Source organism: Bos grunniens, chromosome 22, assembly GCF_055505025.1.
Source record: "Bos grunniens cultivar Pamir isolate PY7600 chromosome 22, Bosgru_T2T1.0, whole genome shotgun sequence".
NCBI lineage: Eukaryota > Metazoa > Chordata > Mammalia > Artiodactyla > Bovidae > Bos > Bos grunniens.
The window spans coordinates 28,546,837-28,574,433 of record NC_141186.1 but is presented as its reverse complement, the minus strand read 5'-3'; the positions used below and the strand labels follow the sequence as shown (position 1 = coordinate 28,574,433).

General features: G+C 43.2%; 1 protein-coding gene across 5 annotated transcripts in view; it reads right to left on the bottom strand.

Annotated features, from left to right (window-relative positions):
• PDZRN3 (PDZ domain containing ring finger 3) overlaps positions 1-27,597 on the bottom strand; it is a 494,666-nt gene that overhangs the window by 183,391 nt on the left and 283,678 nt on the right. For 3 of the 5 annotated variants that reach the window (XM_086366714.1, XM_086366712.1, XM_086366710.1), the window contains one exon: positions 5,991-6,095. The exons of 1 other annotated variant lie outside the window; for it this stretch is intronic. In XM_086366714.1, the coding sequence (XP_086222840.1) occupies positions 5,991-6,095 (105 nt within the window). Of the gene's footprint in view, positions 1-5,990; positions 6,096-24,894; positions 25,049-27,597 lie in introns of those variants that run through there. One more of the 5 variants, XM_086366716.1, reaches the window with a different exon arrangement.

Below are 27,597 nucleotides of genomic sequence, written 5' to 3'. Positions count from 1 at the left end.
ATGTGCAAAGACAAGAGCAGGATCCCTTCCACTGCACTCTTGACAACAGCCCAAGCGAGGAATCCTTGCAAGCTCTTGAATGGTTCTCCATTAATCATCATCCTTAGGATCGAGGAGGAAAATCCACACACCCCCACCAACCTATCCCTAACCCCGCTCTAGAAGAAAGTTGATTCATGTCATGTCTGAGGTTGACAGTAAAAGCTTTGGAGTCTTAGTGGCAGCAGGCAGTCTTTTCCCTTTAAGCTTATAAGCCTTCCTTGAAGAAAAATGAAACACTCCAAAATGTCATAAAAGGATGGCCATGCTGCCCTGAAGCCTGGTTTGAGAGTTGTGGGTGTTTCAGCCACCATCCCAGCGAAAAAAGACAGAAAGTCAACTGCTTGGTAAGCATCTGTGGGTGGGAAAGTCTGAGAGAGAGACCCCAGGGACCAGTGAGCGGACAGAGGTGGGGAATGGCTGTTCAAGTCCGCTCACTGTCCAGGCAGCAACCATCTGCATCTCTGTCTGCCCTCACTCCCTGGGCCAGAGGAAGACTCTGCAAAACAAGTGTGTGGAGGTGGGCGGCTGCCTTAAGAGAAGCAGATGGGGAGACTGAACTCACTGCCGTGTGGGGTGTGGTGTAAGTGGCACGAGGGCACCGGGCACCCTGAGAAGGAGGAAGAGGGTCTTTCTCTGTTGATGCTGGAGTTGAGTCCACTTAGGTCTAATGGCTCAGCCCAGGGACAGAGTCAACCCTGAAGCTTGATTTTATTTATTCTTGGCAAGTCCCAACTTCCTGTTTCTAAGGGGATGGAGGGCTGAGGGGATGGCGGGGGGAGTTAAAAGTCTCATAAAAAGGCTCCAAATGCTTCTTGGATACCAAAGAGCTCTTACAAAACTACATTTTGATGAGCTACGTGTAAATGAATCAGAAACATATGGATTTCATTTCCTTCGTAATACACAGGGGTTTAGGAACGAAGAGGTGGGGGAGGACTTGGCAAGAGGAGTCTGGGCTCTGGCGAAAATGTTAAAGGGTGGTGCGGGGGGCGGGGGAGCTTCAGACCTTTAGCTTCAGACATTTGCTAAACTGAAATTAAGATGAAGATGACCACCCCACCCACCCCATCCTATGTGGGCCTTCGGGATCCACCGACCAAGCTCAGATGCTAGTGAGACGGATACTCCAGAGTGATGAGCACTGGGGTCTGGGGCTTTGTCTAATGAGGCTGGGCCCCTTGCAAGTGCTCTGGAACCAGCTGAAAATATGGGCTATTTTGGGACTGCTGGGAATCAGAATGGAGAAGAGAGAAAGGCTTTATGTATGTAGGATTCCACGAAAGGGAATGGAGGCAGCATTTTCCATAAGAGCTGTCTTACCAGGGTACCATAGCAAAGAAGGAATCTTATGTTTCAAACCTCACCAACTGGAGGTTCTTTGAAGTACCACATCTTGGAGGCTTGACTATCTCACTAGGAACTTGGTCCCCTTAAATCCCCAGGATGTAGGCAGGAGAGGGATGCAGGCATCCACGCTATGTACAGCGGTGCTTTCCACTTGGAACTTTCACACGTGCGTTTTATTAAGCTAATGAATTATGAGGGGGTAATAAAGAAGTGAGGAATAAATGAGGTTTCTGGAGTGAGGGTCAATCACTCAACACCTGTTTTGGCTAAAAATTAAATGGACTGCTTTAATTTTTGCCTGTCAGAAAGCTAGTGGCAAGTTCAAGTGGAGAAAGGCAATTCTTGCCAAAGAAGAAAGTAACAAATAAAACAAAATGCAGGGACAGACGCAGGTGAAAGATCTACAGAGAAATGGCAGACAGACAGACAGTACAAGACAGTCTCAAGAATGGATGAGAAAGAACGTTCAAACGGCCGGAAAAGAGAGAAAATGGTATGAAGGGTGGCACCTGCCCCAACCCCGGGGCCCATCAGGCACAGAGCTGGCCAGGTCCGGGGGGACATCAAACATCCCCAGAACCATTTTCTTTTGATATGTCACATGCTTGGTGGCTTATCTCTTCTCGCCTCTGAACACAAGTACAATCACTTTCTGTTGATAATCATGTTCAGCTTAATTACACAGAGGTTGCACTTGAACATTTCCTTCCTTAAGGCTGAAGTGATGCCATTATTTTTCATTTAACTGCAGAATAAGGGGTGCTCTGTTCGCACAGTCCAGGAATTGCTAAGACCACAATGGTGAATAGCCATGGCTGTGCACAACTTCAATTTTCATGATTACTATTAATTAAGGGTCTGTCAAAGGGATAGAATGGGCTCTTTTCTTCTCTATCAGCCAGCATAGACACTCTCACCCAGAGAAGTTGCACGGCAGGAAGGGTGAGTCAGGCTGCCCTGTTGCTTGGGTTCAAAGCCCAATCCCACAAGCCCAACATGGACACGGTATAGCTGTTTCCACAAGTTCACTCTTCCATAAAGGCTGTGTGCGTGCTAAGTCGCATCAGTTATGTTCAGCTCTTTGCGACCTCAGACTGTAGCCCGCCAGGCTCCTCTGCTCATGAGATTCTCTAAGCAAGAATACTGGAGTGGGTTGCCACGCCCTCCTCCGGGGGATCTTTCTGACTCAGGGATGGAATCCATGTCTCTTCTGTCTCCTGCATTGACAGGTGGGTTCTGTAGCACGAGTGCCACCTGGGAAGCCTGAGCCATAAAGGTTGGGTGAAGACAGGTGGACAGTGAATGTACTCCAGACATGGTGGAGCTGGCATCCTAGAAGATCAAACATCTCATCATGGGTTTTTCACTTACAGATGGGGGAGGTTTTTCAAAAAGCAAATAGGAAAAGTCCCAAGAATTGGATAAAGAGAAATTTGCAATATCCAATTAAATAAGAAGTATACACATCTAGCCAGAGACCGCACATACTGCACCTAAAACGTCCTGTTTTGTGGGCCAAGTACCATGCTTTGTATTCATCTTTGCACTTCTGTGCCATGTATCATGCTGTCCAGAACATTAAAAGTGTTGCCATTTCATCTTTTCCCAAACTACACATCTCAGTAAAGCTGAACAATATGTGGGTAACTTTATTAGCCTATTAGCCTGAGCAACGATTCTACAGACCCTTGCAACACTGTCTATTTAAAAAACAAAACAAAACTTCTAATCTGCCTTGAATCTAGTTCCTTTCAGATCCTGAGTCTCTAATTGCCTGTCAGTGAGGATACTGGTTTAAATTTAAAAAAAAAAAAAAAAAGCAAGGCTGGGTATTTGTTCAGTTCAGTTCAGTCGTTCAGTCATGTCCAGCTCTTTATGATCCCATGAATCGCAGCACGCCAGGCCTCCCTGTCCATCACCAACTCCCGGAGTTCACTCAAACTCACGTCCATCGAGTCGGTGATGCCATCCAGCCATCTCATCCTCTGTCGTCCCCTTCTCCTCCTGCCCCCAATCCCTCCCAGCATCAGAGTCTTTTCCAGTGAGTCGACTCTTCACACGAGGTAGTCAAAGTACTGGAGTTTCAGCTTTAGCATCATTCCTTCTAAAGAACACCCGGGACTGATCTCCTTTAGAATGGACTGGTTGGATCTCCTTGCTGTCCAAGGAACTCTCAAGAGTCTTCTCCAACACCACAGTTCAAAAGCATCAGTTCTTTGGTGCTCAGCTTTCTTCACAGTCCAACTCTCACATCCATACATGACCACTGGAAAAACCAAAGCCTTGACTAGACAGACCTTTGTGGGCAAAGTAATGTCTCTGCTTTTGAATATGCTATCTAGGTTGGTCATAGTTGAGTAAGGAACCTCCAGAGGTTCCAAGGAGTAAGCATCTTTTAATTTCATGGCTGCAGTCACCATCTGCAGTGATTTTGGAGCCCAAAAAAATAAAGTCTGACACTGTTTCCACTGTTTCTCCATCTATTTCCCAAGAAGTGATGGGACCAGATGCCGTGATCTTCGTTTTCTGAATGTTGAGCATTAAGCCAACTTTTTCACTCTCCTCTTTCACTTTCATCAAGAGGCTCTTTAGTTCCTCTTCACTTTCTGCCATAAGGGTGGTGTCATCTGCATATCTGAGGTTATTGATATTTGGGTATTTGTACTGACATCATTTCTTTAAAAAAAATAAAACAAAACAAAACAGAATCTTATACGGCTATTGGAAAGAGTCCTCTCAGCCAGAGGTTCTCAAACTGGGTTCCCAGAACCAGCAGCGTCAGCACAGCCTGGGAACTTACAAATGATGAATCTCGGACCCTACTCCAGATGTCCTACACTAGAAATTCTGGGGTTGCAGCCTGCAGGTCTGTGTTTTCACAAGCCTGTCAGGGGATTCCGAGGCACACTCAAGTTTTTGAGAATCATTCCTCAAGAGCACTGGTTCTCAACCCTGCCTCTGTGTTATTAATGCCTGGAGAGCTTTTAAAACTACCAATACCTGATCCCACTCCAGATCAATTAAACCAGAAATATCTAAAGGGGGGCCCTTGGCTGCAGTCTTCACTGAAAATTTCCCCAGTTGCTTTAGCGCACAGCCCAAATAAAAAGCCACTGTTGCCTGTGAGCAGACCTGCTCTGTTTAAGGTAAATCTCACCGCAACAGACATTTTAGTGATCCCCAAAGCAACTTAATTATTGTGGAATGAGTATTGCTTTCTAAAAATAAAGCGATACTTATGTACTACAACTTTGACTGATAGAGGGCTTTCTCTAATATAAAGTTTGGGTATTTAAAAGAAAGGCACGTGCCAGCAATCAGGGCAAGAAAAGGATGCCTGAACGAATGCTCAAGAAAATAACAACATCAGCCTCTGAGTCTGCTTCAGAAATCAGCAGATTCCTTGAGACAGGGGTCAGGTGGACAGCGATGCTCCAAACTGTCCCTTGCCCTGCAGAAGCAGAATGTTCCAGAATGTTCTTTTCAGTGTTTATAATGAAGGTACCAGCAAGAAAACCAGCTGAGGCTCAACAGCAGAGAGTTCTGGATGCTCTCAAGGAGCCATGGTTTATCTTTCTGCATCTGTCATCATCCCAGTTGATGTTTACTAATCAACGGTGAAGTCATTCCCTGCAGTTCAAGTGAAAGGAGATGACATGGAGATGGAAGCCACTCCGTGTCATCTGATGGAGGCAGCATCGTATGTGCAGGGTTTCCAGCAGCCGCCCTTTCAGAAGCTACTGGTTCGGCCTCTGAGCCTCAAACAACTGACTGAGAGCAGACCGGCCTCCCATAGCATCTCCTGACAGGTGGCACGTGCTCGTGTGCGGCTTCTGAAACACGACCCACGCCCATCACGACGCAGGAAAGCAGCACACTGGTCTGATTTGGCTTCCTCATGTGTCAACTGTGATGTTCACATCACTTTACACTCCTTTCAAGAGACATCACATGTACACCCATGGCTGATTCATGTCAATGCATGCAAAAACCACCACAACACTGTAATTAATTAGCCTCCAATTAAAATAAATAAAAAAAAGAGAGAGACATCATGCTTGGGAAGCCCTACTCTACAGGGTAGAGTTTTTCTCTTCAAATTCTTTAGAAATAGGTTCAAGTATGTACTTGTGCATAGTAGCTCCTCTCCCTCGTTCCCCAATAGTGCTCTTTACTGAGGCCCCCTAGTTCCAGATTGAATATCCAACTCTAGTAAATATACCCTTTGTTCACAGGCTGCAGATCGTAAACTTGGCCACTCTACACTCTTCAGTCTAGGTTCCAGTATAGTTCATGTTCATCGCAACGTGACAGTTCACAAGGAAGAGAGACAGTGAAGCACTGTATCTGGAACACAGATTCTGAAGACAGACCAACAGGGCCCCACACTGGCTGCTCCACTCACAGGCTGTGTAACCTCAGTAAACATTATTTTGATTTGAAGCCTCAGTTTCTGCATCTGTAAATGGTGGTGGTAGTTTAGTGGCTCATTGTATCTGACTCTTTGAGATCCCATGGACTATAGCCCACCAGGCTCCTGTAGCCTACCAGGCTCCTCTGTGCATGGGATTCTCCAGGCAAGAATACTGGAGTTGAGTTACCTTCTCCAAGGGATCTTCCTGGCCCAGGGATGGAACCCATGTCTCCTGAGTCTCTTGCACTGCAGGCAGATTCTTTACCGCTGAGCCACCAGGGAAGCTCCCCATCTGTAAATGGGGATAATGATACTACCTACTGGTGGGTTACTGTATGGAATAAAGGAATCTGCATTTCCTATCTGATTCTTCATCTAGGAAAACACCTTTCTTAATTCCAAAAGTAGTCTTTCAAAATGCATAGAGACAGCAAAGTCAGACACCAAATTTACAGGAATCTGTATATATGTGGAGATGAAGGGGATAGGACTGCTTGAAGCTGGAAATTGGATGATATCTTCCTCCACAGTATATACCCCTTAAAAAACTTTCAAGGCTTTATGGTAAAATGTCAACAACTATTAGACTATGCCCACATCATTGTTTTACTCACTTTTCACAGTACTTGAGTATATTTAAATCTTGAGTATAATATCTTCTGAAAAATAAACTTAAGGAAGGCAAGCAAAATGAAAAAGCATGCATGAAATCCTTAGATTTAATCACTCTTGTGGAAAAAAAAAAATGAACACCAACTCATAAACTACACAGAAATTATGTTTTTGACTATTTTCCAAAGCCCCAGTACTGCCGATTTTCAGTTTACATTTAATTTTGTCACTTCTAGTATGGCTAGGTAAGGAAATGTGTATGTAGTTTTAGAGATGGATACTGAAGTACATTTCAGAACAGAAAGAAAAAAACGAGGAAAGGAGGAAGGGAGGAAAGAAAAAAGCAAAGAAAGTAAAAATGGAAAAAATCATGATCTATATTGAGTGCAAGTAACAGTTAAAGTTGTTCTTACAGTTGTTCAGTGTCCCTTTGGCTACACTTGAAACCTACACAATTATTTTTCCTAATTCTAATATTAGAAGCCTATTGATAAAATCTTGAAAGTGGTAAAGAAACATATTCTTTGGGTGCTACAACCTTTAAGTAGTAGACTAATAATCCCTTTGTTATATGTTGTTTTTTAGTTGCTAAGTCGTGTTTGACTCTTTGTGACCCCATGGACTGTAGCCTGCCAGGCTCCTCTGTCCATGGAATTCTCTAGGCAAGAGTACTGGAGTGCACTGTGATTCCATTCTCCAGGGGATCTTCCCAACCCAGGGATCAAACCCATGTCTCTTCCATTGGCAGGCAGGTTCTTTGCCACTGAGCCACCTGGGAAGCCCTTTGCTAAACATTATTTATTTTTCGCAGCATCACTATGGCCATTATGTTTCCCTTGATGGACCACTGAAAAATCCAAGGCCCAGACAGGGTTAGGAACTTGCTTAAGGCTAGTCGCCAAGAGGCAGCTAAGCCGAAATACCTGTCCATGTTTGAGTGACTCTGATGCCTGTGGTCTTCCAGGTCCCTTCACTGCCACTCCTTCCTTGTGGATGGTCCCCTCTACTTCACTTCAGAGACAATTTCTGCAAAGGAAAACATGCCAGCTCCCTGGAGCACATTCACTTTCCGACTTCCTTCGCAAGCCCCCTTCTTCTGTCCCCAGAAGTCACTCTCTTCTTTGGACCTTGGTGTCCTTACTTCAACACTGCTTCTTGGATTTGAGACAATAAAGGAATAAACAGGTACAGGTAAAGCTACAAACCACAGCAGAGTCTCTGGATGTAGAAGTGCTATATAAATAAGCACTACTATGCTTGTGATTAGGTACTGTTTACCCAATTGCTTACCACTCAAAACTATCCCCACCCCCCACCACTGCACCTGAGCAATATCTTAGTAACTTTAATTGGAGACTAATCACATCTAGGGGCTTTCCTGGTCAGTCAGTTAGTTCAGTCACTCAGTCGTGCCCGACTCTTTGCGACCCCATGGACTGCAGCACACCAGGCCTCCCTGTCCATCACCAACTCCTGGAAAAGAATCTGCCTGCCAATGCAGGAGACACAGGTTTGACCCCTGGGTCGGGAAGATCCCATGGAGAAGGAAATGGCAACTCCAGTTGCCAGTATTCTTGCATAGAAAACCCCATGGACAGAGGAGCCTGGCAGGCTACAATCCATGGGGTCACAAAGAGTCAGACACAACTGAGTGACCATACACACACGTAATCATATCTAGACAGCAGGTTTACTGAAGAAATCACACAATTATTTCATTTTTTCTTCATGACTCTAGAAAATTAGGGTATTTTTCCCCTCAAAGTATGAACTATTATAAAATGCAGATTTTTGTGAGTGTGTATGAGTCTCTGTGTGTCCGTCCATGATAGCTTTCAAAGGGACAAATCATTTTTTATCAACTAGATTCTGTAGAAACTAAGACAAAGATTACATGAAAAATTACTGCTGAGACATCACGATTTGTGTGAATTTTAACTGGATCAATCTAGCTGTCTGCCTGTGGAATATTTGCCCAGAGAACACAGCTGCCATTGCTTGGGAGAAGTATGACTGATCAACTGTTTGGAGTTTGTAGAGACTCAGATATGGTATTTGAAAACAGCTCTTCAGAATTAAGGTAAACGTTTCTATCCTTGGATAAACAGAGCACAGTTGTCCAGAGCAGAGCTGCCCAGCACGATGACTCATGCATTCTCAGCCCTGCAGCACTCAGTAACAAGCCAGGTCTACTGACTGCTCTCTACTGTGAGCTGACTCTCTGGTAGACAGAGAAGGATCAGGTGACCCCAGCCCCAATAATCTAAAGCGCTAAAACTAACAAGTAAAGTGGATAATTAAGGGCACAGGTAGAGGATACAAAGAGAGGAAAACATTTTGAGAATGTAAATGGTAGTAAAAAGATAATTAGCATCCTTTAAAACATTATCTCACTTATTCTTCATGACTGAAGTAAGAAGTATTATCCCCACTTTATATTTGAAGAAGCTAAAGGTCATCAGAGTCAGCATTTGAATCCAAGCCCTCTGATTACACGGTTTGTATCCTGAAGCTTTCCAGTATATGCTTTCAGAACATAGGATAAAGACCAACAATACAGGCTGGTTGGCAAAAATGACACAGAAGAGTTTGAAAAAAACTATTTTTTTTCAGTTCTGGCAAAGGATTAGGAGGATGTGAGATGGGCATGGACAGGAATGAGGAGAGATGCTGAAATATACATGGCATCCACATGATCAGGACACTCATCCTGACCAGAGTCTATATAAGGGGTGTAAGGGAAACAATAAGAAAGAATGGGGGTGAGGAAAAAGAAACCTACAACTGTGTGCAAATGTCTCCCTGGCAGCTGGAGATGCAAGGCAGAGGCAAATGAAGCCCAGAAACCCAGGTGTTAATCAGCACAGTGCTGCTCAGTGAAGAGTTTATGTAGTTATGAGATAGAAAAGAGAGGATCAAAGTCTGGGTCTGAGTAACAGTGACTATTTAAGGCAGGAGAAAGAACCAGGAAAAAGGAATATGCAGTTTAATGGACTTATATACCTGTAAGATTCTATTTGGGCTTCCTTGGAGGCTCGGCAGCAAAGAATCTGCCTGCCAATCCAGGAGATATTGAGTTGGATCCCTGGGTTGGAAAGATCCCCTGCAAAAAGAAACAGCAACCCACTCCAGTATTCTTGCCTGGGAAACCCCATGGACAGAAAAGGCCAGCAGGCTACAATCCATGTCCGGCAAAAGAGTCGGATATGACTTAGCCCGTAAATAACAAGGTTCTATTTGGATCAAATCCCAGTTAGGAAACTTACTAGCTTTATTACTTTGGTCAAGTTCAATTTTTCTCAAATACAAAATGGGGAAAATAAGAATACTTATCTCACAGGGCTGATGTGAGGATTAACACACACACATACACACACTCCAATGATAAAACTAATGCTGGGCACACAGTTAAGTACTTGCTAAGTGTCTGCTTATTATCGTTGTTATTGTTGTCATCAGCACCATCATTCATATAAGCTTAGTCTATAGCACTGTGGGTAGCAGAGAGCAGTTAGAAACAACTCAATGTACATTCAGAGGGAAACGGCCACCCATGGAATACCATGAGACAGTTTAAAAAACTGGAGTCGAGTTCTGTATATTCTAGCCTGGAAAGGCCTTCAAGATATAAAGTAACAGAAATAAGCTAGATTCCAGAATTCTCGTCCATACACATTAATTCTGACAAGGCAGTGACAATGATGAGTGTCACACAAACATCTTAGTAATTTCTTAGCAGAATGAGTCTTTGCAGACCCCAGTGTGGTAGGGAGAACAGTTTTCTATAGAGATGCATTTAGCAGGGCCAAGCACACTGTGAGGCCTGGGCCAAAGCCCTCAGTGGCAGAGGAAGAACCAGATTCCAACAAGCCTGACTGGCTGTCGCCTGCCTTAATCACCAGACAGAGCAGATAAGCTGCATAGGGGATAGAAAAATTAAACATGTCTGTTTTACTTTTTAGAGGCAATTAGGGATTTATAGCCAAAGTGTTGTAATTTTTTGGATCACAGCCAGCAAATTTTTTTTTTTTTTCTTTCAAGGAAGATGATTATGCCACTGACATTCTAAAGGACCATTTTAGAGCCACTTCTTTATTCCCCTTGAACAAGGACTAGTTACTAAAACCTAGCCATGTCCCTTGGGACAAGAAAGCAAAATTTTAAGTATGAGGCACTGGAGAAGCTCTCAGAAGGAGCACGTTTGTTCTCAGAGTAAAACAATAAAACAAAACAGCTGCAATGGTTATCAAAAGGCAGAGCCAAACTCTGAATCCACAAACCCATAGGGAGAACCCTAATTTGCAGAGATTCCTACAGTCCAGGATGTTTAGAAACAGCTCAATTCTCTTAAGTAATTAAAACTTTCCCACTGACATTTTGTAAAAATGATTGTTCTCCCTGGCTTTCCCTTTCCTTATGAAAAATAAGGGTTGTCTTCAGGCCCGCTCCAGCATGATGACCTCCCATTCCACATAACTTGAGTCTGAATCAATGCCACGTCTCAAAGTCCTCAACTCTGGAAAGATAAAACTGACAAGATATGCACAGTGAATTTACAGGCTAGAGAAAAGGCAACTACGAAAAGAACAAAATTTGGGATATGGAGAGATGACAGGGAGAGGCTGATGGTGACCTTAAATTCAGAAATTCTCTATTTCTGAATTTAAAGCAACTATTGTTTAAAATGTATAAATTTAAAAGAGCAGTTTTAAACACAAGACTGTTTCCAGCTGGATCTCTGTCCTTCTTTTGTCTCCTTATAAATGATATATGAGAGTCGCTCAGTTATGTCTGACTCTTTGCAACCCCATGGATTGTAGCCTGCCAGGCTCTTCTGTCCATGGAATTCTCCAGGCCAGAATACTGGAGTTGAGTATGCCATTCCCTTCTCCATGGATCTTCCCAGCCCAGGGATCGAATCCAATCCAGGGATCAAACCCAGGTCTCCCGCATTGCAGGCAGCTTGTTCACATCTGATCCACCAGGGAAGCCCTTTTGTGTCCTTACGCATAAGTAAATACACACATAAATTCAAACAAATACCCAGTACTTAACACATTCAGAGTGCTGTGCCAATCATTGAAGATGGCAAAGTGATTCTGAAAAGACAATGATTACAAAATCTTCTAAGGAGTCAAAAGAGAAAATTCTGGAAAATTCCCCCATTGCTCAATTTTCTTTCCCGAATGCATCACTGATCTGAGAAATTCTTTCAACTTTCAAAATCCTCATCTTAAAAAGGACATAATTACTAGAAATGCACTCTCTACACTTTGAAATTTTTACAATGGCTTAAACACAAGGAAATCTCAAATATAATAAGCAATAATCATTCATAATCTCTATTTCTCACTTAAAACAATTTGAATTAAAAGGTAAGACCTTGCCAAAAACAATTTCAGGCATTAAATAATATAAAACTTACATAGAATAACATAGCATTATTTTATAATAATATAAAGTTATATTAGAATACGATAAATACCTAATACAAGGCACACATAATTTTGTCCTTTTCCTATTGGCAAATGTAAGGAGTCGCATTCAACTCTTTGCAACCCCATACAGTCTGTGGAATTCTCCAGGTCAGAATACTTGAGTGGGTAGCCATTCCCTTCTCCAGGGGATCTTCCCAACCCAGGGATCTGAGGTGGAGCTGATATTATAATAATAATAGAAATAAAGTGCGATTCTTTACCGTTTGAGCCACCAGGGAAGCCCAACATAATACTATGCCACCAAAAAGAGCTATCAAAATTTACATAAATATTTTCATCAAGAGATTTTAGATATTTAGGTTAATGAAAGAGAGGCAAAATACTATTTCAAAAAGTCTTCTTACTCCTTCAATGAATATTTAGGTAGAGTCTGGTGCTGAGGACAAAACGGTGTAGAAAACAGGGCGAGGAGGACATTCATCAAATAATCCTAATATGCAGCAACTACAGACTATGTTTGGAGGTGATTTCGTGCCAGGGATCAAAGGCAACCCTGAAGAAATTAGATGTGAGCGGCTCTCCAAAGGACACTGAGATCACAGGGCAGGTTTGTGGAAGCAGCGCAGGAATGGGGGGACTTCCAGCTCTGAGGGTGTCCCCCACTTGTTGCTATTGAAGCTGCTGGGGGCAGCGATTCAAGTGCCATGAAAGGAATTCCACTGTAAGCCTGAGTGAAGGGTACCTGAGGGAGGACGGCTCCCTCTGCCCTGCTCTGCCCCTAGGACTCGGCCGCCTCCTTGCCCTCTCCTCTGAGTGCTGGTGGGATGAGGTTGCTCTCATCCTGCTCCTCACCTTCTAGGTCCCCTGTGTGGGCATACTCTGTCACCCAGTCGTGTCTGACTCTCTGTGATCCTGTGAACTGTAGTCCGCCAGGCTCCTCTGTCCATGGGATTTCCCAGGCAACAATACCGGAGTGGGTTGCCATACCCTCCTCCAGGGAATCTTCCCGACCCAGGGATTGAACCTGCGTCTCTTGTGTCTCCTGCACTGGCAGCTGGATTCTTTATCAGCACACACCTGGGAAGCCCTCTGAGTCCCTGAGGCAGAGTTTATAAGGGTGAGACACACCGCAGTAGGGCTGGTGTGGGTGAAATAAGAATGGGGTCCCTGCATAGGATGGTGGAAGCCTGCTCCCTGGTTCCTCCCTCCCCCAGCTCCTTCAGGAGGAAAATACTCACAGCCTGGGGTTTCTGAACTCACAAACAGCTCAAGGATGGGAAGCCAGCTGCTTTCAAAAAGAAACAACACAAGTATTCTTTATAAGACCTTTTCCATCTCCGGAAAAAAAAAAAGGAACGTATTAAAGACAACAGCTGCTTCAAGTTAATAAAATCTGAAGTCTCTTTGCTTGGAAACTGATCACTAGTTTTAACTTGGAAAGCTGGATTTCTGTAATGATTTCTCATCTTTCGATTTGAGTCCTTTGTCCTTGGGGTGGTAATAAAACTGAGTGTGTGGTTACTTTTTATCCTTAATTTAGGTCAGTAATGACCCATATAAAATCTAAGGCCTCATATTAAAAACTATGCAACCAAACTAGTAGGTGTAAATAAAAGTAACTACAAATTATAAGTTATTATGTTGGAATGTATCTCAGCATTTTTCATTAATCTCTTTGGCTATTTTCTTTCATTTAACATTTAAAGGTCATATCTTACGTCTAAATATGAACATGGCTAAAGAATATTTAAAGATTTGAAAGACTATACGGTCGTAACAATTTCAAAAAGGCAGGCAGTTTAATAAAGTCTTAAAACACCATTTCAAATCATTTGAATAACCCCCATAAGCAGTGAGTTTCAGAACATAAATACCATTTAGTTCAACTTGTGTCTTACACACAAGGAGAGAAGCAAATTAAGAAAATTCACAAAGTTAGGTGGTTTCATCTCAATGTTTTTTTCTTTGTATAAAAATAAAAGAGTAGATCCTTTATGGTCTGAGCCACGTGGGCAGAAGCAACACCAAAATATCAGCTGTGGTGATCGCTGCCTGGTGGGTTCTCACTCTGCCACATAGTTTCGCATATGTTCTATAAAACGAAAATACTTTACTTTCATAATTTCAAAAAGAAGTTTTACATCTTTAATACGTACTTTCTGTCTTTAGGACTAAAGAACTCAAATACAGAAAAACTGTTTCCAAAAATAACCCTCTGTAATGCAACCATTATTTTTATATCATAAAAATAAAATCCACGGCTAGCTGTGTATAGACAAGTAAAGCTCCCTGGGCATCTGAAAAAACAAGCAACCAACTCCAAAAGCCTCCAGGAACATATCTGGAAAGCCAGCAGGCAGATTATTTAAGTGCTAAATATTAGGTTAAATATCCTGGTCTTTGCACAATGAGAGGTCTTTTATAAGATACAAATATCACAGCATGGTTCAAAAATACCATTATTTTGAAAACTAAATTTTTTTATTCTAACATATAATAACTTTCCTCCCCAGTTCCCGCCCCCCAAATTATCATAAGCTTAGAGTATCCGGTCAATTGAAACAGAAAAGGAAGCAACACTGACATGCTTCATCCCTCACTGGCCCCCGCAGGGACCAAAGCACACCAAGTACCCAGGCCCTGAGTGTGAACATGCCAACTCTCCTTGCTTCTCCTTCTGCCATCCAGCCTCCCTCCTGGTCAGGGGCTGTGACCCCAGGACTGATAAGGTGAGGAGAGAAGCACGTGGCTCTAGCCTGGAGAGAGTTCATTCTAAGATGCTTGTCCATGCAAAGGGCAGGGAGGGGAGGGCTATAATTTTAATGACCTAAATACTCTGCATCAGCCTCACAGTAAACTCTTACATCACACACTCCCATGAGCCTTTCCGTCCCATCACAGCTGCCACAGCCAGGAACACCTGAGATCTGTGGGAGCTTCTGAAAGAGGAGTCCAGAAGCTTCCAAGGACATGGGACTGCCCTCTCAGCAAGCTGCCAGATGCTCCAAGTCTGCCCAACAACTCATCATGGAGTCTGCTGTACACACGGCACCAGGCTTAGAATAACGCTGCAGCAGAGATAAAACTGGACTCTTCCCCTCCACAAGTGCCAGGTACACCCAGCAATCAGGACTCCCAGGTAGCCTCAATTAGCCAGGGTTGGTGCACGGCAGTTTCCTGGCTAACATCTTTCAGTGGGTTTGGATTCATTCCATTCTGCCTAGTAGACAATGTCCTTCCCAAACTGAAGGCCTAACCGAGGAAGAGTTGCTCAAATCTGTGCTTCTTAGAAGTACAGTTGCTGCCGAAAAATGCCCTGAATTTTGTTTCCAGAAAAGGAGAAAACGGGAACCCCTAATGATAATGGTGTTAATAAAAGATTAGGTGATGCCATTAAATTGGTTCTAATCTAAAAAATATGTTGACGCAGGAATCCAAACAAAAACCCTCAGAACTTGTCTAAGGAGTTCACATTAAGGAGAAACTCCTCTCTGATTGGTGCCATCACATCTTAAATATCCCTCTCACCCACTTGTTAATTTCCTCTTGCACCAGGGTTGCAGGCCTTAAACTTGGTGTTTTACGCTGATCCTAAGACACTGTTTTCCCTGCTCATTGAAACACATTCGACGGCTTGGTCAAAACCTTTTTTCCCATCAGATAACTCTAGTAGCATTTTGTCGTCTTTAACTTCATTCAAGATAATTTTGTTAGCCTGTCATGTCATCGTGCATTTAAAAAAAAAAAACCTTATCAAAATTGGTGAATTTTTGTGTAGCCATTATAATATTGAAGATGAAAGGAAAAAAGCAACATTTCTGGCATATTATACTTTATTACTTCAAGAAAGGTAAAAATCCAACAGAAATGCAAAATAAGATCGTACAGTATATGGAGACAGTGCTGTGATTGATCGAATGTGTTAAAAAGTAGTTTGTGAAGTTTCATGCTGGAGATTTCATGCTGGATGATGCTCCACAGGTGGGCAGACCAGTTGACAGTGATTAAATTATGATATTAATTCAAATTAATGAGAGTTATACCATGCGGGAGATGGCTGATGCACTCAAAATATCCAAATCAAGCCCTGAAAATCACGTGTGCCAGCTTGGTTATGTTAATTGATTTGATGTTTGCGTTCCACGTATGTTAAGCAAAAAAAAACCCTTCTTCACTGTATTTCCACATGGGATTCTCTACTTAAATGTAAAGAAAATGTTCCATTTTTAAAACAAATTGTGACGGGGATATAAAATGGACACTGTAACATAATGTGGAATGGGAGAGATTGTGGGGCAAGTGAAATGGACCACCACCAATCACATCAAAGGCCAGCTTTATCCAAAGAAGTTCCTTTGGTTTTTCAGTAAAAACTAAAAGACACATTTTTCATTTTTACCAAGAACTTCATTGACTAATGTACTCACCATTTTGTTCTACAGTCTTACAGGGAATTGAATTTTTTTCCAGTAAGAGAATTTTGTAGAGACTGAAATACATGGAAATCTGAAGGTGCAATGTCTGGTGAATATAGCGGATGAATCAGAACCTCTTAGCCAAGCTGTAATAATTTTTGCCTGATCACCAAAGAAACACATGGTCTTGCGTATCCTGATGTAAGATTATGCATTTTCTGTTGACTAATTCCAGACAGTTTTCTGTCAAGTGCTGCTTTCAGTTGGTCTAACTAGGGGTAGTACTTGTGGGAATTAACTGGTTTTCCGGAAGGAGCTCATAATAGAGGACTCCCTTTCAATTCCACTATATATAACAGCTACTGCAAGGGTAGTTTTCCACTCATGCGAGGAAGACGTTCTTTTTAAAATAAATTCACATTTTAAAAGAGTGAATTTAAATAAAAATATTAAATAAGAAACAATTTAGATCACAGAAAAACCAGCAGTGGTGGGTGGATATCTGAAGTCCAGCCAAGGCTACAATGTAGGTTCAGTGTGCATGCAATTAAATACAAGACAAAAGCTAAACAACTAGAAAATATCCTACCACAATATTATTTAAGTTCTTCCTTAGAATCAATATTTATATATACAGAGGACCTGTGTGAGCATATAGTTCATTTACAAGCCCCAGATAATATGTTCTGTCAAGGGCAGCAGCAGCCCTGGCCACCGTCCCTAACATGATCTGAATAGAATGGCTAATGTCAAACCTTGTCTCTGCACGTGACATCTCTCCAGAGTCTGCTGTACCAGAAAGTGCCTATTCTCAAGGTAACCAACACTCTGAGATATCAACACGACTTTCATCCAAGAAGGAGTAAAATCTGGTTCCTCAAAGCCTTATAAACCTTTCCCTTAAACCTCAAGAGAACTTCTTTCAATTGCTAAGTGCTACACTTGGCAATTTACACATATCCTCCTAATTTGATTTTCACAAGGTTCCTATTACTCAGCAGTAGTAAATTACCGCTGGTTCCAAACTGGGAAAGGACTAAGACAAGGCTGTAATACTGTCACCCTGTTTATTTAACTTATATGCAGAGTACATCATACGAAACGCCGGGCTGGATGAAGCACAAGCTGGAATCAAGATTGCTGGGAAAAATATCAATAACCTCAGATGTGCAGGTGACACCACCCTTATGGCAGAAAGTGAAGAAGAACTAAAGAGCCTCTTGATGAAAGTGAAAGAGGAGAGTGAAAAAGATGGCTTGAAACTCAACATTCAAAAGACTAAGATCATGGCATCTGGTCCCATCACTTCATGGCAAATAGATGTGGAAACAATGAAAACAGTGAGAGACTTTATTTTGGGGGGGCTCCAAAATCACTGCAGATGGTGACTGCAGCCATAAAATTAAAAGACACTTGCTCCTTGGAAGAAAAGCTATGACCAACTTAGACAGCATATTAAAAAGCAGAGACTTTTTAATGTAAAAAAAGTTGGCCAGAGACTGGCCAACAAAGGTCCGTCTAGTCAGAGCTATGATTTTTCCGGTAGTCATGTATGGATGTGAGAGTTGGACCGTAAAGAAAGCTGAGTGCCGAAGAATGGATGCTTTTGAATTGTGGTATTGGAGAAGACTCTTGAGAGTTCCTCGGACTGTAAGGAGATCAAACGAATGCATCCTAACGGAAATCAGTCCTGAATATTCACTGGAAGGGCTGATGCTAAAGCTGAAACTCCAATACTTTGGCCACCTGATGCAAAGAACTGATTCACTGGAAAAGACCCTGATGCTGAAAAAGACAGAGGGCAGGAGGAGAAGGGAGTGACGGAGGTTGAGATGGCTGGATGACATCACCCACTCAATGGATATGAGTTTGAGCAAGCTGCGGGATATGGCGAAGGACAGAGAAGCCTGGTGTGCTGCAGTCCGTGGGGTGGCAAAGAGCCAGACACACCTTAGCAACTGAACAACAAATGACAAACAAGACTTTCTGTAAGAAAACTTGCATCACTGTATATAACACATGGGACAAAAATTGGGAAATACTTACACATATCCATTCAGTGGCTTATCAGACACATTTTGCTCCATATCTGGAAATACTCAACCTACTCATTCAAAGGTGCTTCAACAAACCTTTATAAAATCTGCCAATTTTTTCTGGCCCCTTTCTGGTCATCCTGAGATGATGGCATAGGTTTTGGCAGATTGACCTCTCTGGTGGAACCACAGGGGTCCATAAGATTAATTCCCTAATTAACCATAAGATTAATTCCACAAAAAAAGAAATGCTGGAACAGGCATATTTCGGGTTAGTACTGCCAGGACTGAGCCTCACTCACGGGCAGGATCACTGCATTATCAGGATTCAGATCCTTTAATAAAGAAAGCCTCCTGGCTCCTGAGACACTCAACAAACGTCGTAGTTCACGTGCACCAAGTGGATTTGGCATTTTGGGACCCTGAAATCTATTTGCTACACCTACATGAAGCTTCGGCTTCCCAGGTGACTCAGTTGTAAAGAATCCATCTGCCCATGTAGGAGATGTGGGTTTGATTCCTGGGTCAGGAAGATCCCCGTCAGGAGGAAATGGCAACCCACTCCAATATTCTCCCCTGGGAAATCCCATGGACAGAGGAGCCTGGTGGGCTACAGTCCATGGGGTCGCAAAAGAGTCAGATACGACTGAGCAACTAAACAATAACAACAACAACATGAGGCTTATCAGAGAGAAACTGGATGAAGAAAGAGAGGGAAGGGGAGGAGGACAAGCAATCATGTAAACAGTTCATAAACCATCTGAAAAATAAGTGCATTTGTTGATGAGCAAAACACAGCCAAATAAAGGGACCTAGGAAATAAACTTTATGCAATTTTCCTACCTTTGGGTAGAAACTCTTTACTTACCACTGATCACCTGGATACTTGAATAAAATACGTGTTTTGTCTGTGATCTGACTGATCTGAGAGCAGGACAATGTTTAGTTTTGACATCTGCTCAGCTACTCGTGCAGAGCTGTTTTAAGAGAAGTGGCAAATGTTCTGAAAGCTTTCTGCCTTTCAACTATCAGGGCCCACCCCGACTTAGACAAGCCCTTGCACCCTCTGCCTGCTTCAGAACTGCTGTGTCGAGTGCAAGCTGCTGTCCTTCTGGCCACTGACCAGGATGGAGTGAGTATCCCCGCTCTGGGACTCAGCATTCCCAGAAGGAGAGGCTGCGGCAGACACCAGGGGGCAAGGGCTCCCAGGACCAGAGGTGCCGTTTCTATTCACTAACGGAGACTCCACCAAGAGTGTTCTCAACATGTGGGTGCTGACCATGGAAGATTCCTTTCTCAGCGTCTGACACAGCTAATCCACTCAGTTGCTAGGATGCCAGCATTTTTGAAGGAACGCCGAAATGAGCTAGCGCTGAAAAATATGGCTGTCCACCTGATGGGCAGGCGAAAGGATGCTGGGGTCAGTCTTTACAAGCAGATCCTCGCCCACCATGGATGAGGTTCATGTTTGGGAAAGGCCAGTATGAACTCATCAAGCCCAGTATCTCCATTCCTGGAAAAGCAAACTTTCTGAAAAAGTTCTCTTTCCTCATTTCTTGGTATGATTTTAAACAGATAATCACAACTTGCTACAGTGACTATCTCAAAGCAACCCAAATTATCTTCTCTCTTGGAAAAGTTTTGTTTTTTTCTTCATTAGGAATCTATCTAAGCGCGCTGGACTTCAGGCAGATATATTTTGCCTGCCAAACTCCACTGCCAACATCTTCTGGGAGATTTATAAACTTTGGTCACAGAACATCCTCTGATCTGAGTCGATTTTTAATCTTCAAAACAGCACAGAAAAGCCTGAGTCCTTTTGAGTCACACATTCACAGCGATAAACAGACCAACATCCCCACAGCCGTTCTTAGCGCTATAACTGCATATGGGAGGAGCTGACACTCAATAAATTAATGTCCAACATCTAAAAACTAGCAATGAGAACTTCATTACAATTATCAGGGTTAAGCTAATAAAAGAAATCTAATAGGTGATGTAACGTGGAGTGCATGTGAACACAGCACACCCTGTTACATGATGACCATGAGATGAAATTCTTCTGAAACACTGACCCAAAAAACCCCTGATGTTAGGAGGTGTTTCATTAGGTTGAAATTAGACATGGTTTCCAGAGTTTCTTTGAAAAAATAAACAAAAAGGCTCCATTCCTTGTAAAGTACAGACAAAATATGTCATTACTCAGACCTCAATTTGCTCTTGGAGAGCCATGTAACACAAGCATCCTCCAGCCCCATAAACCCCTGATTACCACGGTCAGCCTCATCTGAGGCATGCCATGTCCTTTCTTCTGCCTTCATTTAGTCCAAGTACATCTAAAATTTACATAACTGGGGGCATACTGGATACACATGGGCATTTCCCCTGCAAATCAGAGCTCAGACAGACAGACTGAACAGATTTTTGTACTGTCTTTACTTTCGTTCACTTTTTAATTTCAAGAGAGTGCAAGAGAATTCTTTACCAAAGGTTCCTAGATACACATCTCAGTTACAAGTCACCTTAAGAATGAAGTGTATGTTCTCAACATTTCCAAATCAGCTTAACCCCTGTTTCTATAAATGGAAAACACATTTTCAGGCTTTAGGGTGATCCTTACTTATCCATGGGCTGCAATGTGCCAAATTATATTTCCATTTTTTAAAAAATGGTGGATGAATTGGACAAATCAAAAGAAGCGTTGAAGAGAAAGCTGAGCAGATTTGCAGAGAGAACACACCTCTTATAATCACATTTACACAGACTGAAGCCCTGTGTTTAAAAAAAGTTATCAATTTTTTGCATTTGACTGTGTTAACAATTTGGAATCTAAGGTTGAACATTTAAGGCTACCATTTTCTGTGACATCATACATAAGGCAAGGACCACTTGCCTACTGGGGATTTTCTATAGATTTTCTATGATAGATAAGAGATTTTTAAATGCCTGAGTTTTCCACCAACTTACGGGAGGGTGGAACAGTCTTGACAAAGACCATATGGTCTCCAAGGGCAAAAATATTCAACTGTCTTTATAAAAAGGTTTGCCAACTCCTGTTGTAAATCTCACTCAACTCTTTCAATACTCTACTTTCAATACTCTTCTGTCTTTCACCTGCCTCCTGTCCTCCTCACGTCCTGAGCCAGGCCTTCTAGAACCAAACCTATATAACTCTACGTACAAGATCTCAAAGCCAGGGCCTGACAAGCCCAGCTGAATGACCTAGAGCTGTAGACTTGGGGCTGTCACTTGAAGTCCCCCAAATTCTTGTTTCCCACGTGGAAAAAGCTTTTCATAATTGTAAAACCCACTGTATGCCTTGCAGGGCTCTTCAGATGTTAGCTGCTGTCTCCCCAGAGGACACCTGTCCATGCGACAGGCCCACCTTTTACTTAAGCATCTGGTCTTCTCTCACCAGCAGCCCCAGGACCTTGATCCAGGGTGTGTCACAGGGAGCCAGGATCCCAACCCGGGCCCATCGAGTTTCATCAGTTCTCCCAGCACCTGCAGCCAACTTCTCTTTCCAAAGCTTGAACCCGTGGCTAAGGTCTCCTCTCTCCCCAGCTCTTCCTCCGGTGGAGCAAAAGAAAGCTGGAGTTTTCACCCGATCTAAATGACACCCTATGTCCACTGGGTTATCCAGTCCTTCCCAGGGCTGACCATGCCTCATGCCACTCAGGACCGTTCCTCTTGTCAAAAACACCACCCCCTTCCGCACCGTGACCAGCGGTAAGCCTCATCATTAAGAATGCAGGCTCTAGCATCAGAGAAACGTGCCCTGGAACCCCAGCTCTAATACAGCTGTGTGACACTGGCCTAATTTAACCTGCCCACTCTACTCTCTTCAGTGGGAAGATTATGGTTATTGTGAGGCTGAAGTGAGAGCACGTCAGCAGAGCTCCAGGCATGCTGCCTGGTACAGAGTAAGTGCTGGATAAATGTTAGGATGATGCTCTTTGCCTTTTATTATTCTCATCATCACTATTACCACCACTCCCAATCGCTACGTTTACAATCAGTATCAAAATTATCTAAGTAGAACATTGTTCAAGTTACTGTATATACAACACTATACAATACTGCATGTGCTGTGTGTTCTCTAGGGCTATAAAGAAGTATCACATCCTCCAAAATTAACAGAGGTGGAAAAGTAAAAGTGAAAGTTAACCATGTCTGACTCTGCAACCCCAAGGACTGTAGCCCACCAGGCTCTTCTGTCCATGAAATTCTCCAGGCAAGGATACTGGAGTGGGTTGCCATTCCCTTCTCCAGGGGATCAATCAAACCCAGGTCTCCTGCATTGCATGCAGATTCTTTATTGTCTGAGCCACTAGGGAATAAGCCTATGCTTGCTCATCTGAAAAGCAGAAGAGTTGGATGAACTGACAGATAATGTTGCTGAATGTTGTCTCTAAGAATAAGGTGAATAAACCTGTATGCTGATTTCAACCTCCACAGCATCCCGTGAAGACGTGGCCAATCTGACAGGCTTCCAAACTGGCACTGTTTGTTGAAAACTATGTTTTCAGTGAAAAGCACTCCTGTTCTCCTGAACATCCAGCTTGATCTTTGATATTCAACACATTTCCTGCAGCTTATTCTGTGAGATAAGGATTTTTATGCCAAAGAAACGAATGACATCTGGGAAAAGTAAAAATAAACTCAATACCTTCTCTCAACTTCAGAAAAGTCAAACATTTGAAAGCCTAAACGTTCCAAGTATTAACATAATTAGGGGAAAAAACAAGGTAGTGCAAACTTGAAATTCCCAGAGATCGCAGGATGACTGACAAGTTTGAGTTCTATTTCTATTTTCTATTGCATGAGAGAGACAAGATGGGTCTGATTTTGCAGTCAGTGTTCCTCGAACCAACTTCCTTTCCTAGTTTGCACAAAATGACATATCTTTCAGTACAAGGAATGCAGAAAACCTCAGCTGGTAAACAGGCGTGCTCACTTAGCACATTTGGATTAAAAGGCTATTTGAAAATCTTATTGACAGAGTCACATGACCTGTGAGCACAGCACTCCTCTCATACTGATGGAGGAGCTGTCATCGCAGAACTCCCAGGAGGATAACCTGACCTGATGGTGGGAACTTTCCACCAGAACTATCGCTCTGTTCCAATTTTGTCAAATGTTCATAATCAGACAGCAACAGACACATCCATGAAGGGGGCGTCCGGGAGGATGGACCTGGAATGGCAGTGACCACTTACTATCTGCTCACTTCTTTCTCACCTTTTCTTTGACAGACAAGCCATGTTTTAGTCACCCCCAGAGAAAAGTGACTAGATCCCAACTGGTCCCGGCCAATCAGGGCATTTCAGGTCCCATAACTGGGTTAGCAGTGTGACCCCCATGTGTCCAGCAGGACTATAAAGGTACAGTCTCTGCTAGGGCTTCCAGGAAAGCATCTTTTACACTAAGACAGAGAGACAAGGAGACTACCTCTTGCTGCTGTCTCTGGAGGCTGTCATGTCATGTCATCTAGATACGATGCCAGGATCTTTGGTGGCCATCTTTAGACCACCAAGAGACCAACTGAACATACCAAGGACAGCCAAGAAGAACCTGGGTCCCTGACAAGATCACTGAGCCACTCAACTCACTGACCTGGAGAATCACCCAGTCCTTATATCTAAGATAAGGTGTTTAAGCTGTTTTGATTTCAAAGTTTTGCCACCTATAGTAGAAAATATCTCAAGCAATTGAATTGGACCAGTGGAAACATCTGAAAGTCTAGACGTTCATTAGCTATACATTCTTCAATGGTCATCCAGAACTGTATGGCTCTGCCTCACCCAAATGGCCAGATGTGAAAGGAACATGTTTTAAGAATCAAGAAGGAACTTTTTATTGCTGACCTGGACACTTCCACATCAAGCATTCTAAATGACATGCAGATACGCTAGGAGTCAAAAAACAATGACCAACTATACACTCTGTTAAAAAAAAAAAAAAGGCCAGGTACGATTATTTTTAGAAACAAAAGCTCAAGATCATGGCCTATGTTTCCAAAGTTGAAAAATCTCTCAGGTGTTTAAAGTCGAACTGATGATTAACAGATTTTTATCAATTCTACTCAAGTAGAACCAGCACTGAAACTTCCTCTAATTCAAAGTCTGCTGTATTTTTAAAAAATTAAAAAAGTCCCCCAAAGCAAATCTTATTTACCGACCAGACACTATTGGGAAAACCACACACATTAAAGTATACACCTCTTTCATTTGTGGCCATGTATTTTCATAACAATGTTCACACCTCAAACCAACCTTCCCTTTGGTCTGCTTTCTGCCTCTGCGTATAAACATTCAACGAACAGCTTAGCCTTTAAAACCTCTTACTAGACCCTCCTTGCTTAAAGATTAACAAAGGGTCTCACAAGGGTCAGGCCCTACATGAGGACAACAAAGATGGAGGCTAGACCTTAAGGGAGTACAGGTTCTTATGGTGGAGACGACTAACAATACAATTAAATAGTGAATACTAACAACAAGCTAATATAAAGAAGATTAAAGCTCGCGACTAATGCTAATAAGGGAATAAGAGGCAGAAGGAAACAGTGAGCAGGAAAAGAGCAGTTTTACCTCAATGAGAATGAAATAAGGCTCCTCTAACAGGGAGCACACAAGCTGAGGTCTTAGGGCCAAGAAGAAACCCACCACGGGAAGCGCCACGTGAAGCCAGGCATCAAAGCGAAGTGGATGCCGGTCCTGAAGCCACAACCTTCAGCAATCTCATCTGTAAAACGGTACAGATCATCACTAACTTCCTTATCTTCCAGGAACTTGGTATAGTTACAGAAAAAAAAAAATGTCCTCTTCTTTTAAAATTCAAGGTTAAAGGCCCTACCAGTAATAAATGTCCTTAATTATCAATCTTCCCTTGGAGAAGCATGAGGCTATAGTTGCTCCAAAAATATACACCTATTGCTTGCTTGGGTTTCATTCTGCATCTCTAAACCAGTAAATTAAAACCAGTTTTGACTGGTTACATTTTATGGTCTTGGAGATACCTGGAGATCCACGAGGCTCTCTCCAGGCAGAACTGAGAACAACCCTCCTACAGAATTTTAGTAAATGCACGCCATTACTATAATGACCAACACAATGACACTGCAAAACTACAGTGTCACAGTCACCCAAATTAGAAAGAGCCCTGGGTGGCTGGCGGAGGATCCCTGGGCAACCCATTTGATATGGTAACACGTGGCAGCAGAGGCAGCTAGGAATTTGCTGGCTGACGACCAAACCCTATTTGCAGCATACTCTTTTTACAGCCCTACCTCCTGATGCACGATTATTTGCCACACGATTACGTAAAAATTAAATAATCAGCCACAGTGCTAAGAGAAAGTAAAATCCTGTGATTAAAATGAGTGACAAACCTATTAACGAGCGCAGGGCATTATGTTACAACCGTTTCTGTTTGATTAGGGTAAACCAGATGTGCAGTTTTTAAAAGCGATCTATACTGCAATGGGGGATATGTGTGTATGCTAAGTCGCTTCAGCTGTGTCTGACTCTTTGTGACCCCATGGACTGAAGCCCTCCAGGCTCCTTTGTCCATGGAATTCTCCAGGCAGGAATACTGGAGCAGGCTGTCATTTCTTACTCCAGGGGACAATCACGCCAATTAGAAAGCATGGCTGAAATTCCTGTTCAGCCTTGGAGAATCCCTGAGGATGGAGGTACCATTATTCTCCTTTCTAGATGACAAACTGATGTCCTAAGGAGTAAATGAACTTGCCCAGGGTATGTGCTGCCTCTAAAATTTGAATCAAGTTCATCTGATTCCAAACCACATGTTCTTTTTCTTCCTCACAAGGCCTCACCTGGCGAATCATGTTCCGGTCTTCTTTATTCCTTGATGAATTAGGAGTCCTAAGATTTTCCTGCAGGTCCTTCATAGGAAGGGCTCAAGATGAACACAAGCAATCTGGAGACTGTTACATGAAATGAAGACTGAGTTTCTCTCCAAACAGCCTCCGGGGAACCTCAGCGCAAGCAGGTTACCAAGCTTCCATAAGGGGGAGTGGAGGGCACCTCATCCTCGCATGATGGGGCACGTTCTGCCTCCTGGATGCCCTATTTTTCCAGGTCTCTAGGCCTCTACACTGACAACTCCCACTGCTGGAAAGGTCCTTCTCTGTCCTACTCTCTACCAAGGCTGCTCCATCCTCAGCAGGGCCCTCTGAGAATTTCCTCACCCGCTGTACCTCCAGACACAGGCACAGACTCCACCCGGCAATACCCTCAGGGCACAGTGGCAGAGTGCATCCCAGTGGCCCTCCTCACTGGACGGGGACACCTTCAGGAAGGACCTGAATTTATCTTTGTGTTTCCTCCCCAGTACAGGGCACAGCGCCTTCAAGGATCAACTTCAAAGAGATACTCATTGAGCTAAGCCAGGTGCCCAGCTGGAGGTGGCAGTGTGGAGATAAGGCACTCTCAGGAGGTTGAGAGGAGGGTTTCTGGGTGCCCTGACATCTACTTTCTGTGTCACCTTACCTGTCCCTTAAATTCTGTGCCTTGATTTCCCTATCTGTACATGGGGACCATGGTCCTGCTCAGCCCCCACTAACCTGCAGTCAGAATGACAGGCAAAGGAAGCCAGGAGTCACTGACACCAAGAGGCGGAGAACACTATGGATGCTCTATTAACCTTCCACCCCCCAACCTGCTTCCAGGGATTAAGATCCAGCTGATACATGATATATTTGGCTTTGCTTCTTGCCAGGATGTAAGCCCTGGCAAGATCTTGAGGATGTAAGCCCCAGGATCCTTACATCTTACTAGGATGTAAGCCCCAGAAGAGAGAACTCTTGTTTTCTTCTCTGCTGGATAGTGGCTCCGAGGACAGTAACTGCAGGCAGAGGGCCTCAAATGCTTCTCGAATGAATGAAGAAGCAAATGAACGAGTGAATGAACAAGTAAACAAACAGTGCCTGACCAACTCACGGAGCAGATACCATCCAGAAGAGGCAAGGAACGTTAACAAAATGGAGACCTGATATTTTTATGGCCATAATTACAGGGATATTTCCTTTTTTCTGTGGATTTCCCAGGTGGCAATGGTGGTAAAGAACCCGCCTGCCAATGTGGGAGACAATAAGAGATGCAGGTTCGATCCCTGGGTGGGGGAAGATCCCCTGGAGGAGGACATGGCAAACCACTCCAGTTTTCTTGCCTAAAGAATCCCGTAGACAGAGGAGCCTGGTGGACAATGGTCCATAGGGTCGCAAAGAGTTCGACACAGCTGAAGAGACTTTGCATGTATGCACACACAGA